The sequence below is a fragment of the Pseudophryne corroboree genome, chromosome 12, assembly GCF_028390025.1.
Source record: "Pseudophryne corroboree isolate aPseCor3 chromosome 12, aPseCor3.hap2, whole genome shotgun sequence".
NCBI lineage: Eukaryota > Metazoa > Chordata > Amphibia > Anura > Myobatrachidae > Pseudophryne > Pseudophryne corroboree.
Genome location: NC_086455.1, coordinates 98,837,913 through 98,851,972, shown reverse-complemented (window position 1 = coordinate 98,851,972; position 14,060 = coordinate 98,837,913). Strand labels below are relative to the sequence as shown.

The 14,060-nt window shown below is 43.2% G+C and overlaps 1 protein-coding gene across 5 annotated transcripts in view; it reads right to left on the bottom strand.

Moving 5' to 3' along the window:
- ARG2 (arginase 2) overlaps positions 1-14,060 on the bottom strand; it is a 926,201-nt gene that overhangs the window by 511,111 nt on the left and 401,030 nt on the right. For all 5 annotated transcript variants that reach the window (XR_010190474.1, XM_063947808.1, XM_063947807.1 and 2 more), the window contains one exon: positions 4,950-5,044. Coding sequence is in view for 4 of the 5 variants with exons in the window: in XM_063947808.1 (XP_063803878.1) it covers positions 4,950-5,044 (95 nt within the window). In the remaining variant the exon portion in view is untranslated. The remainder of the gene's footprint in view (positions 1-4,949; positions 5,045-14,060) is intronic.

Below are 14,060 nucleotides of genomic sequence, written 5' to 3'. Positions count from 1 at the left end.
TAGTCTTTCCTCATAATCCAGTGCCTCTAACCCCTTAACCAGCTTGGTGGCTCGCCTCTGAGCTCTTTCCAGTTCCAAGATATCCTTTTTATAGTAAGGTGCCCAGAACTGTACACAATATTCCAGGTGTGGCCGCACCAATAATTTATACAGTGGCAGGATTACACTCTCATCCCTTGTCTCGATTCCCTGGTTTTTGCATGCTAACACCTTATTTGCTTTTGTTGCTGCATTGACATTGCGTACTGCTACTAAGAGGTAAATTTACTTAGATGGGAGTTCTATTTAAGATGGGATGTTGCCCATAGCAACCAATCAGATTCCAGGTATTATATTCTAGAAGGGGCTCGATAAATAAGAATATGATTGGTTGCTATGGGCAACATCCCATCTTAAATAGAACTCCCATTTTAGTAAATTTACCCCAAAGTCTATTATCGATGAGCACCCCCAAATCTTTTTCAACTACTGTTATTCCTACATTTTCCTAATATAATTTATAGGCTGGCCTATTGTTCTTAAGGGGACATTTACTAAGCAGTGATAAGAGCAGAGAAGTGGGCCAGCTGAGAAGTTGCCCCATCAACCAATCAGCAGCTCTGTATCATTTTATAGTATGCAAATTATAGATGTTACTTCAGTGCTGATTGGTTGCCACGGGCAACTTCTCCACTGGCTCACTTCTCCGCTCTTATCACTGCTTAGTAAATGTCCCCCTGAGTCCCAAAGTGCATAACATTACGTTTTTCTATATTGTGATATAGTGAAGAGATGTAGTGTGAGGAGGAAGTGCAATGATGTAGTATGCCACCACACACCCCTGCCTTTACAGGGAGAATTTCTGTGGTGCTAATCACACCTATTGCGCGACGCACAATAGGCCCTTCATAGATTTCAGCTCCAGGCCCATGTGGACCTTAATCTGGCACTGGATACACCCAAGGATACTCAAAGAGCTAAAAGATGTGCTGGTTACACCTTTAACAGAATTATTTAACCAGTCACTAAATACAGGTGCTATTCAGGAGGACTGGAAAAGAGCAAATGTAGTTCTACTGCACAAAAGTAGAAGCAAGGAAGAAGCAAGTAACTACAGACCAGTACGCCTTACATCAGTAGTAGGGAAAGTAATGGAAAAACTATTAAAAGAAAGAGTTGTGGAATATCTTAAATCAAACAATTTACAGGATCCAAAACAACATGGATTTACTGGTGGGAGATCATGCCAAACAAATCTCATTGACTTTTTTGACTCTGTGATGAAATCAATAGATCAAGGGGGAGCTGTAGATGTAGCATATCTAGACTTTAGTAAGGCATTTGACACTGTCCCACTTTGCAGACTGCTAAATAAACTTGAAAGCGTGGGGGTGGATTATAAAACAGTTAAATGGATAAGAACCTGGTTGCAGGATAGGAAACAGACAGTTGTAGTTAATGGAGTGCAATCTATGGAGGGAAATGTTACCAGTGGAGTACCCCAGGGATCTGTACTTGGTCCAGTTCTCTTTAATATCTTTGTTGGTGACATTGCACATGGTATTGAAGGGAAGATATGCCTTTTTGCAGATGATACAAAGATATGCAACAGGGTAGACACACCGGGAGGGGTAAAACAAATGATTGATGACCTAGGTAGGCTTGAGAAATGGTCAAGAATGTGGCAACTACAGTTTAATGCTAAAAAATGCAAAATCATGCACTTGGGTATTAAAAACCCAAAGGCTAAATATAGTATCAAGGGTACTATAATGGAAACTACAGAGGAGGAAAGGGATTTAGCAGTCACTATTTCAAGTGACTTGAAGGCAGGAAAGCAATGCAACAAAGCAATGAGAAAGGCAAGTCAGATGCTTGGTTGCATATGGAGAGGACTCAGTAGCAGGAAAAGAAAAGTAATAATGCCACTGTATAGGTCATTGGTGCGGCCTCATCTGGAATACTGTGTCCAGTTCTGGAGACCATATCTCCAGAAGAATATAAATACATTAGAGAGTGTACAAAGAAGGGTAACTAAAATGGTGCATGGCCTACATCACAAAACTTACCTGGAAAGGCTAAAAGATCTTAACATGTATAGTTTGGAGGAGAGAAGGGAAAGGGGGGACATGATAGAAACTTTCAAATATATCAAGGGTCTTAAAGTTCAGGAGGGAAACATTCTTCAAAGGAAAAGAAGTATTAGAACTCGAGGACATACACTGAGACTGGAGGGGCAGAGGTTCAGAGGAAATTTAAGGAAAAATTACTTCACAGAAAGGGAAGTGGATAAGTGGAATAGCCTCCCATCAGAGGTGGTAGAGGCTAAGACTGTAGAGCAATTTAAACATGCTTGGGATAGGCATACGAATATCCTTACAAAGAATTAAGGTTCAAAAAGGGTTGAGATTGCCTAAAGGATAAAAAAAAGGGGCAGACTAGATGGGCCATGTGGTTCTTATCTGCCATCAAATTCTATGTTTCTATGTTAATGCACACGGAGGGAGGCGGCAACGGCGGGCAGTGAGATGGGACTTGTATATAATTTACTTTTTATGGCACTGTGCAGCAGGCAACCCCCTCCTCTCAGCCAGCAGCTGCCTAATCACCATCAGCAGGCACATGGCACAGAAAATACACAGCAGGCACTCACCTCAGACTGGGAGCAGAAGCAAAGTGCCCCGCAGAGCTCCTATGTTCTTTCCAGCTGTGTGACCCTCCTCCCTAGCTCTGTCCACTCCAGCTCTCTTTGTCACAGGTACATACTTGCAGGCTAGGTGATAGAAGTGTGCGGTCATCCGCGCATTACAGTGCTGACTGCGGTGCTTATTGCGAACATGGATGTTGGGCAGGGACTGTTCTGGCCAGTAGGTCACCGATCCTCATGGACTCTGCCTGCAGGGGTATCCTGCCGCCTCTCCCCACAGAACCCGCCCAGCACGACTCACTCTCTTCCCTGCATCTGCACTCATTCTCCCCCTGCACCTACATGCTCTCCCCAACACCTGTACTCTCATCCTGCACCTACACTCTCTCCCCTGCACTCTCTTCCCTGTACCTACACTCTCTCCCATGCCCCTGCACTCTAACCTTGCACCTACACTTTCTCCCCTGCACTCTCTCCCTTGCACCTACAGTCTTTTTCTTGCGCCTACACTCTCTCCCTTGCACTATCTCCGGGCCAACAGTTGGCATGCTGACTAATAGGGACTATTCTCACTCATGGGTGTCTACGATACCCATATAGTGGAACCCTGCGGCAAGCGCAGTGAGCCACTGGGCCCACTGTGTGGTGAGTGCAGCGAGCTCACAAGGGGCTTTGTTGCGCTCATATTATGCTGCCGGGATCCTGACGTCGGTATGGTGACCGGCGGGATCCCAGCCGGTGGTCACCCATAACCAACCCCTCTCTCCCTTGTACCTACACTGTCTGCCCTGCACCTATAGTCTCTCCCCTGCGCCTGCATTCTCTCCCCTGCACCTAGTATCTCCCCTGCGTCTACACTCCCTTCCCTGCACGTACACTCCCTCCCCTGCGCCTACACTCTCTCCTCTCCCCTGCGCCTACACTCTCTCCCCTGCACCTACACTCTCTCCCCTGCACTCTCTCCCCTGCACCTACACTCTCTCCCCTGCACTCTCTTCCCTGCACCTACACTCTCTCCCCTGCACCTACACTCTCTCCCCTGCACTCTCTCCCCTGCACCTACACTCTCTCCACTGCGCCTGCACTCCCCTTCACCTCATCAGACCTGGCGCTCTATGCAGCAGGGTTCTATGGCTAATGGTAGAACCAGCCTTTGATACTGTATTGCTCTGTGAAAGCAGGGACATAGACATGGCTAATAAAGAATAAGAATATGTAATTGCATAGGAGCAGGTAATACAGAAAGGGACTTGCCTGGGCTGTGCAATGGTCAGTGTATAAACTGTGTAAACCAGGTGTCACAGGCTTGGAACTCCCACTCCACCCATCATTATTATCCCCCCTCTCCAATTCTCTCCAACCTCCACTTGATGCATTTACCATCACCAGCAACAACCTCCTGATTCTGTCCTGACAGAGCACACTGCACCCGCCACCCGTGACCAGATCATGCCCCGGCCAGAACGAGAACAGTTTTTCTGTAACCCCTTCCCTGCAAGGCAGCACAGACTGTGTGCTCGCCTCCAGACTAGTAATAAAGCAGCACAGCATTCACTACACACCCCCTGCTGCTCTCACCATCCATCACTCGTGCCTGTGCTGACATGCTGGCTGTGAGAGGAGGGAAGGAGGGGTAACAGCTGCCAGACGATTAACCCTGCCACTATCCTATTATATTTTTACCACCACCGCTGTACTCACAAGTAACAGGCTCACAGCGGGTCACTCACTCACTGTCCGCAGCACAGCTGCCTTGAACATCCCGCGGCTGCTGACGAATACAGGACACGCCTACTCTGAGTTACAACCAATAGGGATGCAGCTGTGCCAGGCAAGGTGGTTTGTGGGAGTTGCAGTTGGTTTAGTTTCTTCACTTAGTGCCACCACGGATGGCACCGCTGGGTGGCGCCCCTCCTCTGCCAGCACCCCACGCGAGTGCCATCCTGGCCAAAGCGTAGATACGCCCCTGTATATATATATATATATCTACAGTATATGCTCGAATAGTTGCATGATACACCAGAATCATACAATAGTTCAAAAACTTTCCTCTATTATTTGTGGGAAGGCAGACCCACCATCTCAGATGTATGCTACATATGTGATATTTTAGCCTAAAGGTGAACTTCTTTAAACATTTTTCAATGTGTAAAATTCCTACCATATAAATTTGGTGGAGACATACTGTACACATCCAATTGCTCTTTCTTCTAATGACATATGCATTTATTAATTTATGTACATACTGTATAAGGTAATAAAGAAACCAGAAAACATACAAATTGTGTATACAGTATAACTAGAAAATTATTTTTAAACTCACTGTTCAGCTGGATCAAGGTCTCGCAACCCAATGTATACAATATCAGATGTAGAAATACATGGTTTTATCCAAGAAAAACCAGGAATCAAAGGCACCTTCAAAACAAAATGACTTGGTTGGAATGTTCATATAGACTCCCATATAGATAGTTAAAGTAAATTATGATAATGAAAAGGATAAATCACGCTTTTTGCCTATTGCAGATAGGCTATAGGACAAATTGCACATGTAAAAAAACTGATACAGACAAGATTACAACATATACACATAAGAGGGAGAACACAGCAGAGCCAGGAGACTTATGAGGGGATGGGAAGTGTTAGGCTTCAGTTTTAAGTAGAGATGAGCGGATTCGGTTTTACTCGGTTTTACTCGGTTCTCAAAATCGAATCTTATTGGCTCACGGATGTCACGTGTTTTGGATAGCCAATAAGATTCGGTTTTGAGAACCGAGTAAAACCGAGTAAAACCGAATCCGCTCATCTCTAGTTTTAAGGGCACATTTTAAGCCTGGCAAGCTGACAGTCTACCGTAATTCAATGTGAGATATTCCAGAGGTTGGAAGCAGCAAGGGAGGAACCTTAATGGCAAGAGTGGAAAGAGGTGATTAGGGATAAAGTAACAAATAGTACAGGGATGTTGGTGGGAGGCTGTGTGTGCGTAAATGTGGAGGGAAATGGATTAAATATAACCACATTAGGGTGCTCTGTCCGTCCATTTAAGGGCTCTGCCCAAGTATAAAAAAATAAAAGCTACAAATATAATTTAAAAAAACATATACTTTTTTTGTGCTGTACACCGGTGTACCATACTATTATTTTTCATATACAAGTACTGTGACACTGCCGGTCAAACCGCAGTGTAATATTCACAAAAGTATTGTGATGCTGCAGGTCAGACCACAGTGTAATTATATTTATACAAGTATTATGACACTGCAAGTCACACCCTACTGTCATCCAAGTATTGTGACACTGTAGGTGGTACAGCAGTGTAATATTTGTACATGTATTGTGACACTGTAGGTGGTACCGCAGTGTAATATTCATACACTTATTTTGATACTGTAGTTGGTAACCCAATTTCACCCAAGTATTGTGACACTGTAGGTGGTACAACAGTGTAATATTAAAACATGTATTGTGACACTGTAGGTGGTACCCCATTTTCATCCAAGTATTGTGACACTGTAGGTAGTACAGCAGTGTAATATTCGTAGATGTATTGTGACACTGTAGGTGGTACCGCAGTGTAATATTCATGCACTTATTTTGATACTGTAGGTGGTACCCCAATTTCATCCAAGTATTGAGACACTGTAGGTGGTACAACAGTGTAATATTAAAACATGTATTGTGACACTGTACCAATTTCATCCAAGTATTGTGACAATATAGGTGATACCACAGTGTGATATTTATACATGTATTGTGACACTGTAGGTGGTACCCCAATTTCATCCAAGTATTGCGACACTGTACGTGGTACTGCAGTGTAATATTCATACATGTATTGTGACACTGTAGGTGGTACCCCAATTTCATCCAAGTATTGTGACACTGTAGGTGGTACAGCAGTGTAATATTTGAACATGTATTGTGACACTGTAGGTGGTACCGCAGTGTAATATTCATACACTTATTTTGATGCTGTAGTTGGTAACCCAATTTCACCCAAGTATTGTGACACTGTAGGTGGTACAACAGTGTAATATTAAAACATGTATTGTGACACTGTAGGTGGTACCCCAATTTCATCCAAGTATTGTGACACTAGGTGATACCACAGTGTAATATTCATACATGTATTGTGACACTGTAGGTGGTACCCCAATTTCATCCAAGCATTGTGACACTGTACGTGGTACTGCAGTGTAATATCCATACACTTATTTTGACACTGTATGAGGTACCTTAGTGTAATATATTTATACAAGTATTGTGATGCAGCTGTACACCAGTGTACTATACTATTATTTTTTCATTTCCAATACGCAATATCATCCAAGTATTGTGACACTGTAGGTAATACTGCAGTGTAATATACATACATGTATTGTGACACTGTAGGTGGTGCCCCAATTTCATCCAAGTATTGTGACACTGTACATGGTACTGCAGTGTAATATTCATACATGTATTGTGACACTGTAGGTGGTACCCCAATTTAATCTAGGTATTGTGACACTGTAGGTCATACTGCAGTGTAATATTAATACACATATTGTGACACTGTACGACATACTGTAGTGCAGTCACATAAGCAGTGTGACTCTGTAGCTCTGTAGTGAACAAAGTTTAAAAAAATTTTTTTACTACAAACTCTGGTGTGTGCTGTACCCACTTCATTCATGTTTTTTGATATGGAGGACAATTAATTGAGAGAAGTGCAGGGACCAGATACTAGTGTTGCAGCTGCTGCCACCTTTCAAGACGGTACAAGTCTGTCAATGCCGAAGGGCATAGTTGGCTTAAGTTAGGGCATGTAAAACCATAGAAGCAATATAATTTTACACTGGTAAAGAAAAAAAATCAAAAGGAAAGTTAGCTGCAAAGAAACATAAAATTGGCAATATGCCATTCACCACACAAAGTGGCAAGGAAAGGCTACCCACAAGAGTGAGCTCAATTAACTTTGCGGTTAACCGCAGACCTCAAAGTTCCCATCATTGGTTACAATGGAGCCGCGCTAAGCTACATTGTAACCAGTGTGCTCCTCTGATTGACAGTGCAGGCGCGCACAGCCAATCAGGAGAGTGCCATGACGTGGTGCTCCCTGATTCGCTGGTGGGACCTTCATTGACAGTAGACACGGGGGGTCCCCCCAGTCGGGGAAAGGGGTTCCATGTGCAAACATGGGACCCCTTTCAGTGCGTGGACCGGGTTCTTCTGGGTTTTTTTCAACAAGTACGTAGATTACAAACTTAAAGAAGAGGACAGATCTACACAGGATTGTTTGTAAGTATATTTTTTTTATAGGTACCCTGTGGATTCTACTGGAGAAGAGGACCGAGGGGCTCCATGTCAACATAGGTAAGTATGTGTGTGTGTATAAGTGTGCATGTATGTAAATTAAAGTTGTACTGTCATGGTGTGTGTCTTGTGTTTTTTTGGGGGTATTTTTTTTGTACTAGAACTACAGGTACCAGCGGGCCTGTTATTTTCCCGCATGCTGGTACTTGTGGCTCTTCAAGTACCAGCTTGCGGGGGAGGCTTGCTGGGACTTGTAGTTCTTCTACAAAAAACAATATTCTTTATTTTTACACTATGGCTATCAGCCCCCCATCCACCGCCCACAGATGGGGGGACAGCCTCGGGTTTCACCCCTGGGTGGCTGGAGGGGGGTGATTCCTTTATTTAAGGGGTCCCCACTCCTCCAGGGTACCTCGGCCAGGGGTGACTAGTTGGGTGGGTAATGCCACAGCCGCAGGGACCAGTATAAAAGTGTCCCCCGGCTGTGGCATTATCTCTCTGGCTAGTGGAGCCCGGTGCTGGTTTAAAAAATATGGGGGACCCCTATGTGTTTTGTCCCCCGTATTTTTTTAAGCAGGACCGGACGCAGAGCCTGGTGCTGGTTGTTTAAATATGGGGGAACCTTACACAATTTTTTCCCTGTATTTTTACAACAAGGACCAGCTCAAAGAGCCCGAGGCTGGTTATGCATAGAAGGGGGGACCCGGTGCAATTTTTTTGTAACATTTTTAACCTAAACAGACCCATTCCCACAGATAACCATGCACAGGTCTCACTGATCCATGCATGATTATCCAAACACGCCAGGAAAAAGCAGGTCTATTTTTTTGCTGCTTTTTTTAACGAATCGCAAAAAAATACACCCGCAATTGACCATTCAGAGACAAACACCCAAATACGAATGAACAGTAAATACCCGTATTGTATGAACAAACAGCCATGTTTGACCGATGGTCTATTCATTCGTATTTCTGATCTCTGCCATGAAAACCATTACGAATAGCCCCAACACTGCCGAGATTTGTGCTTAGTAAATTCCCGTGTTGCCACTTAGAAAAAATAAATAAAAATTCGGACAAAATCAAAACTTTAGTAAATAAACCCCTAGATTTGGTTGACATTATGGTAGTGGGACCCCAAGCTGTGTGTCTTCCTGCTATAGGGGATGATCCTGTGTTGGACGGATGTCAATGTATGGACACAAATTGTATGTTTTAGCATATAGAGCACTGCAAAGGAGCAAATTAACGCATCTTCAAATATCTCTGTTGTATTACTAGTTAGATGGAATTTGGCCAGATCTGTCATTATATGAAATAGAGATGGAAACTGGGTGGCGACAATGCAATTGCACAGAATTGTTCTATCTTGTGGGAGTGCCATGAGCATGTAGCTTGAGTTCCGTGTTATTGTGAATCATGCGTACAGAAAATGGAAGCCTGATTCTGATGGATCTTTTGCATCTACAATAGCATGGGGTTGGTGCAAGTTCCGATATTAATATTGGTTGGGGTAAAAAACAGTGGGCAGCCAAGCTTTCTACTTGCAGCAGGACTGAAACTCGCATTTGCTGTACAGAATCTTGCATAATCATAAGGTAGGAAGTCAGGGTTCCCCAACTCCCTGCAAATACAGCCACTTTGAATCCAACTCAGAATCAGCCCATAGTGTCAAAAGCCTTGGCTGGTTCAGACTAGTGATGGATAGTGAATAGGAGATCCACACCATTTATTTTACTACAAGCCTAAACTTTAAGAACTAGGGCTGGTTATAATTTTCTTTAAAAAATGTTTTTGCAATTTCTTTCTAAAAACATGCCTATCTGAGGCAGGCCATTTATTTGGGTGGGTTTGGTTATGGTTTTTAAAACCCTGGGTTTCTACAGATGTGTCCTCAAACATCTTTGCTTCAGTAAGACCAAACAGCACCTGTTGGCACGCCGGGTCCCGTGAGACTCTGCTAGCATCGGGCATCTGTTTTTGCATCTTTTTGCCAAAAAATGCATCTTAGACACAATGTGATGCAGCTAGGATGCACCAGGAGATGCAACACTTGTGCAACTGCGTCTCTGAATCTGTATATGAACTTCTCCGATGGAGTGGCTGAGGGTTTTTTCCATAAAAAATTCTGTTGTGATTCATACTGTATACAGACTCAGTCGCACAAGTGTTGCATATCAAATTATTTAGCACATTCTTCCGGTGCGTCAAAGATGACTCAGTGGAGTTGCATGGAACCTGTCAGTTCACTCATCACAGGTGTCTACCACTGAGGTTAGGTGTATGAAGACACATCTGCATACTTGTAATGTTTCAAATATCTGTGGTGAGCCAATGTTCTATCATATTCTAATTATAAGCCTGTCTTCTGTGCGGTTTAATGACTGTTTGGGCTTTAGTACATAAGCTGGTTGCAAAACAGCCAGAAAACTATAAAAAAAACTGCTGACAAGCCAAACCTGCCACTTATGCCCCTTTCAGACATAAGACCCAGGAAATACAGGGGTACGACTTCGGTCTATCACCTGGGAATTTAATGAGTCTGCATCTGAGACCCCCATTCACACTACACCTAAAAAAAAATGGGAAATTCAGATGTGTTCACACTGAACTCGGATCTAGCCTGGAATTTGTTGTGTATTTAAAGGGGATACTTTAATGTATACGATCCAGCCTTTCATACCTGTTAATGGCAAATTTGTAGTTTTATTGTCTATTTAAATACATATTGTTTTACAGTTACTTACAGCACTACTACAGGTCATTATTTTCTTTTTTTCTCTCACTGAGGTGCTCTCACTCACATTCCCCCTCCCACACCTAGCTATCAGCCAGTATTACCATTTTGTTTCAAATCTGCCCTTCTCGTGTGTGAACTTCATGTAAGTATACAGCATTTGCACAGTCTGCTGTGTAATAGTCCTTTGTTAATAATAATGCATAAAAATAGCTGGTAGCATATCTATAATGTGTGCAGTGCACTTGGGCCCCATGTCTAAGGGGGCCCATACCACACACCTTGAACCCAGTCCCCCACCAGTGGCAGCAGCGGCCATTTCCTCAGAATTTTGCGCATGTGCAGTAAGGAAATCTCTGGAAAAATGGGCACAACTCCATTTACACTGAAATTTGCACATGCACAATAGAGTCTAAGCACACCCGTCTAGTGCTCAGACTTTATTGCGCTGCCGGGCGCTGGCTTCAGAGGAAGGGGGCCCGGATGGAGGAAGTTGCACACAAGCCTCCTCCTTTGTTAATACACCCCTGGTGATGTTATAGCCATTAGCTGAACAGCCAATCAGACACTTTTCTTCCAACCCGGGTGTAAAAACTTAGGTTGGATGCGTTCAGACTGGATGCAACTTGGGTCGCTCCCGGGATAAACCCTGTGCAGAGCCGGGACTTCGACCTGGGTTATTTCTATTCACACATAGCAAAAACCTGGGTCAATTCATGGATAAAACCCAGGGTTTTGCTGTGTGTGTGATACCCCTTTCTCGCATACATCTAAAACCTGGGTTTTTGCACGTAAACACACATCAACCTGGGTTTTTGGTATGTGTGAAAAGAAATGTGCCCCAGGTCCCCAACACTGCTCTCTACCAGGGTCAGTCTTAGACCTGGGAATTTGTTTGGTTGATAGACCCCAGTATTTCCTGGGATATACTGTATGTGTGAAAGGGGGATGAACTGTGTGTGTGTAAGGTGGACCCTTCATGCATTAGTCCAAGACTAGACACATCGGTAGATGTTGTAACGTAAGCACCCCTAAAACATCTCCATAAAAGCTCAGGGGTGTGAATAGTAAAGAGAGAAAAGGCAATGTTAGAATACAATGTCATATACTGTATGTTAAAATACATTTGGCAATGTTAGAATACATTTTTTATTTAATATCCTTTTAACCACTGTGCATACAATAGTAAACAAGATGTTACCAATTGAAACACCTCATAGCAAAATGGCCCATGTCAATAAGGGGTATGTACAGTATCAAGTTTTAAAAGTACTGACAAGGTACATTTTTATATCAGCTGATATACTGTAACTGAAAAGCTCAAAGAAAAGTGAGAAGTGGTTGAGACAAATGGGAACACTGGAACATTACAATTTGCCCATATTTTTGTTGTGGTATTGAAACATACTTGCCTACTCTCCCGGAATGGCCGGGAGGCTCCCAAAATTCGGGTGGCGCTCCCGGCCCCTTGGAAGAGTGGACAAGTCTCCCGGCCTAGCGCCACCTGCCCGGATCCCCTAGCAACCTCCCCACGCTGCGTCATCCTGGCCCTGTCCACTGCCTAGCAAAGCAGGTAATATCCGCATTGCATGCGATCATGTGGCCATACCCCCAAAGCCCGCCCCCTCTACATTGTATGCCATCCTCACCACGCCCCCTCTGCTGAATCACACACCCCGACACAAAATAACCACACCCCTCCAATGCATGTAACTGGTTTTGGGGTGGGGTTGATTATTGATCATTAATGGTATGGTTGGTCGACCATCAGACTGGCGCTCAATTGTTAAAATTTGTCATAACAGAATATGTTTCACCTGTATATTAAAAGGGAATAGTTACTGTAGTTTAAAGCAAGTGAATGTATCTATTAAAGGCATTTTGATCCTATTATTTTACGCTGTGCCTTATATGTGTATAGTAGTCATAAATTCATAAATGGTGGTTGCTGGAAAAAACACAGAAATAAAGTATCCTAGTAGATCCAATGATTCTTTTAATGGATCATGTAGCAAAGTACAATAGGCATTCCAAATAAAGCAGATTTTACAAGCAAATGCAAAGCATTTTCACACATTTATGAGCAGTTCCAGTTAATCAAGGATGTGTACCTTTAATCAGGGATGTGTTCCTTTCCTTTCTACGAAAATGTTATTAAAGTTGCTATCAGTGGGGGTAATTCTGAGTTGATCGCAGCAGCACGTTTGTTAGCAGTTAGGCAAAACCATCGGGGTAATTCCAAGTTGATCGCAGCAGGACATTTTTTTGCAGTTGGGCAAAACCATGTGCACTGCAGGGGAGGCAGATATAACATGTGCACAGAGAGATAGATTTGGGTGTGGTGAGTTCAATCTGCAATCTAAATTGCAGTGTAAAAAAAAAGCAGCCAGTATTTACCCTGCACAGAAACAAAATAACCCACCCAAATCTAACTCTCTCTGCAAATGTTATATCTGCCTCCCCTGCAGTGCACATGGTTTTGCCCAACTGCTAAAAAAAACATCCTGCTGCGATCAACTTGGAATTACCCCCCATGTGCACTGCAGGGGGGCGCAGATATAACATTTGCAGAGAGAGTTAGATTTGGGTGGGTCATTTTGTTTCTGTGCAGGGTAAATACTGGCTGCTTTATTTTTACACTGCAAATTGGATTGCAGATTGAACCCAAATCTAACTCTCTCTGCACATGTTAAATCTGCCTCCCCTGCAGTGCACATGGGGGGTAATTCCAAGTTGATCGCAGCAGGACATTTTTTAGCAGTTGGGAAAAACCATGTGCACTGCAGGGGAGGCAGATTTAACATGTGCAGAGAGAGTTAGATTTGGGTGTGGTGTGTTCAATCTGCAATCTAATTTGCAGTGTAACAATAAAGCAGCCAGTATTTACCCTGCACAGAAACATTATAACCCACCCAAATCTAACTCTCTCTGCAAATGTTATATTTGCCCCCCCTGCAGTGCACATGGTTTTGCCCAATTGCTAAAAAATTTCCTGCTGCGATCAACTTGGAATTACCCCCATGGTTTTGCCTAACTGCTAACAAACTTGCTGCTGCGATCAACTCAGAATTAGGCCCAGTGCTCAGCATTCAGTGTAGTCTCATTGTTTTGTTTCATAAACCCCTTGTTCTTCTAAACCCCTCCCGTCACATTCATGTGTGATAATTTTCTAAAAATGCAATAGCTCATGGATAGGCCCAATGTCTAAAATTTGACTGAGAACAGGTAAAAAAGTACTATAGAAAACTCCCTAATTTGCTCATAGTTTGGAACACAACTGCACAAAACTATGGCTAGCACATTTTTTTTAATTATTATTATTTTATTTATTGGAAATTGAGCAACAAAAAGACAAGAAAACAAAATAATACAACAATCATCAAAAATGGATAAATAAAAACAC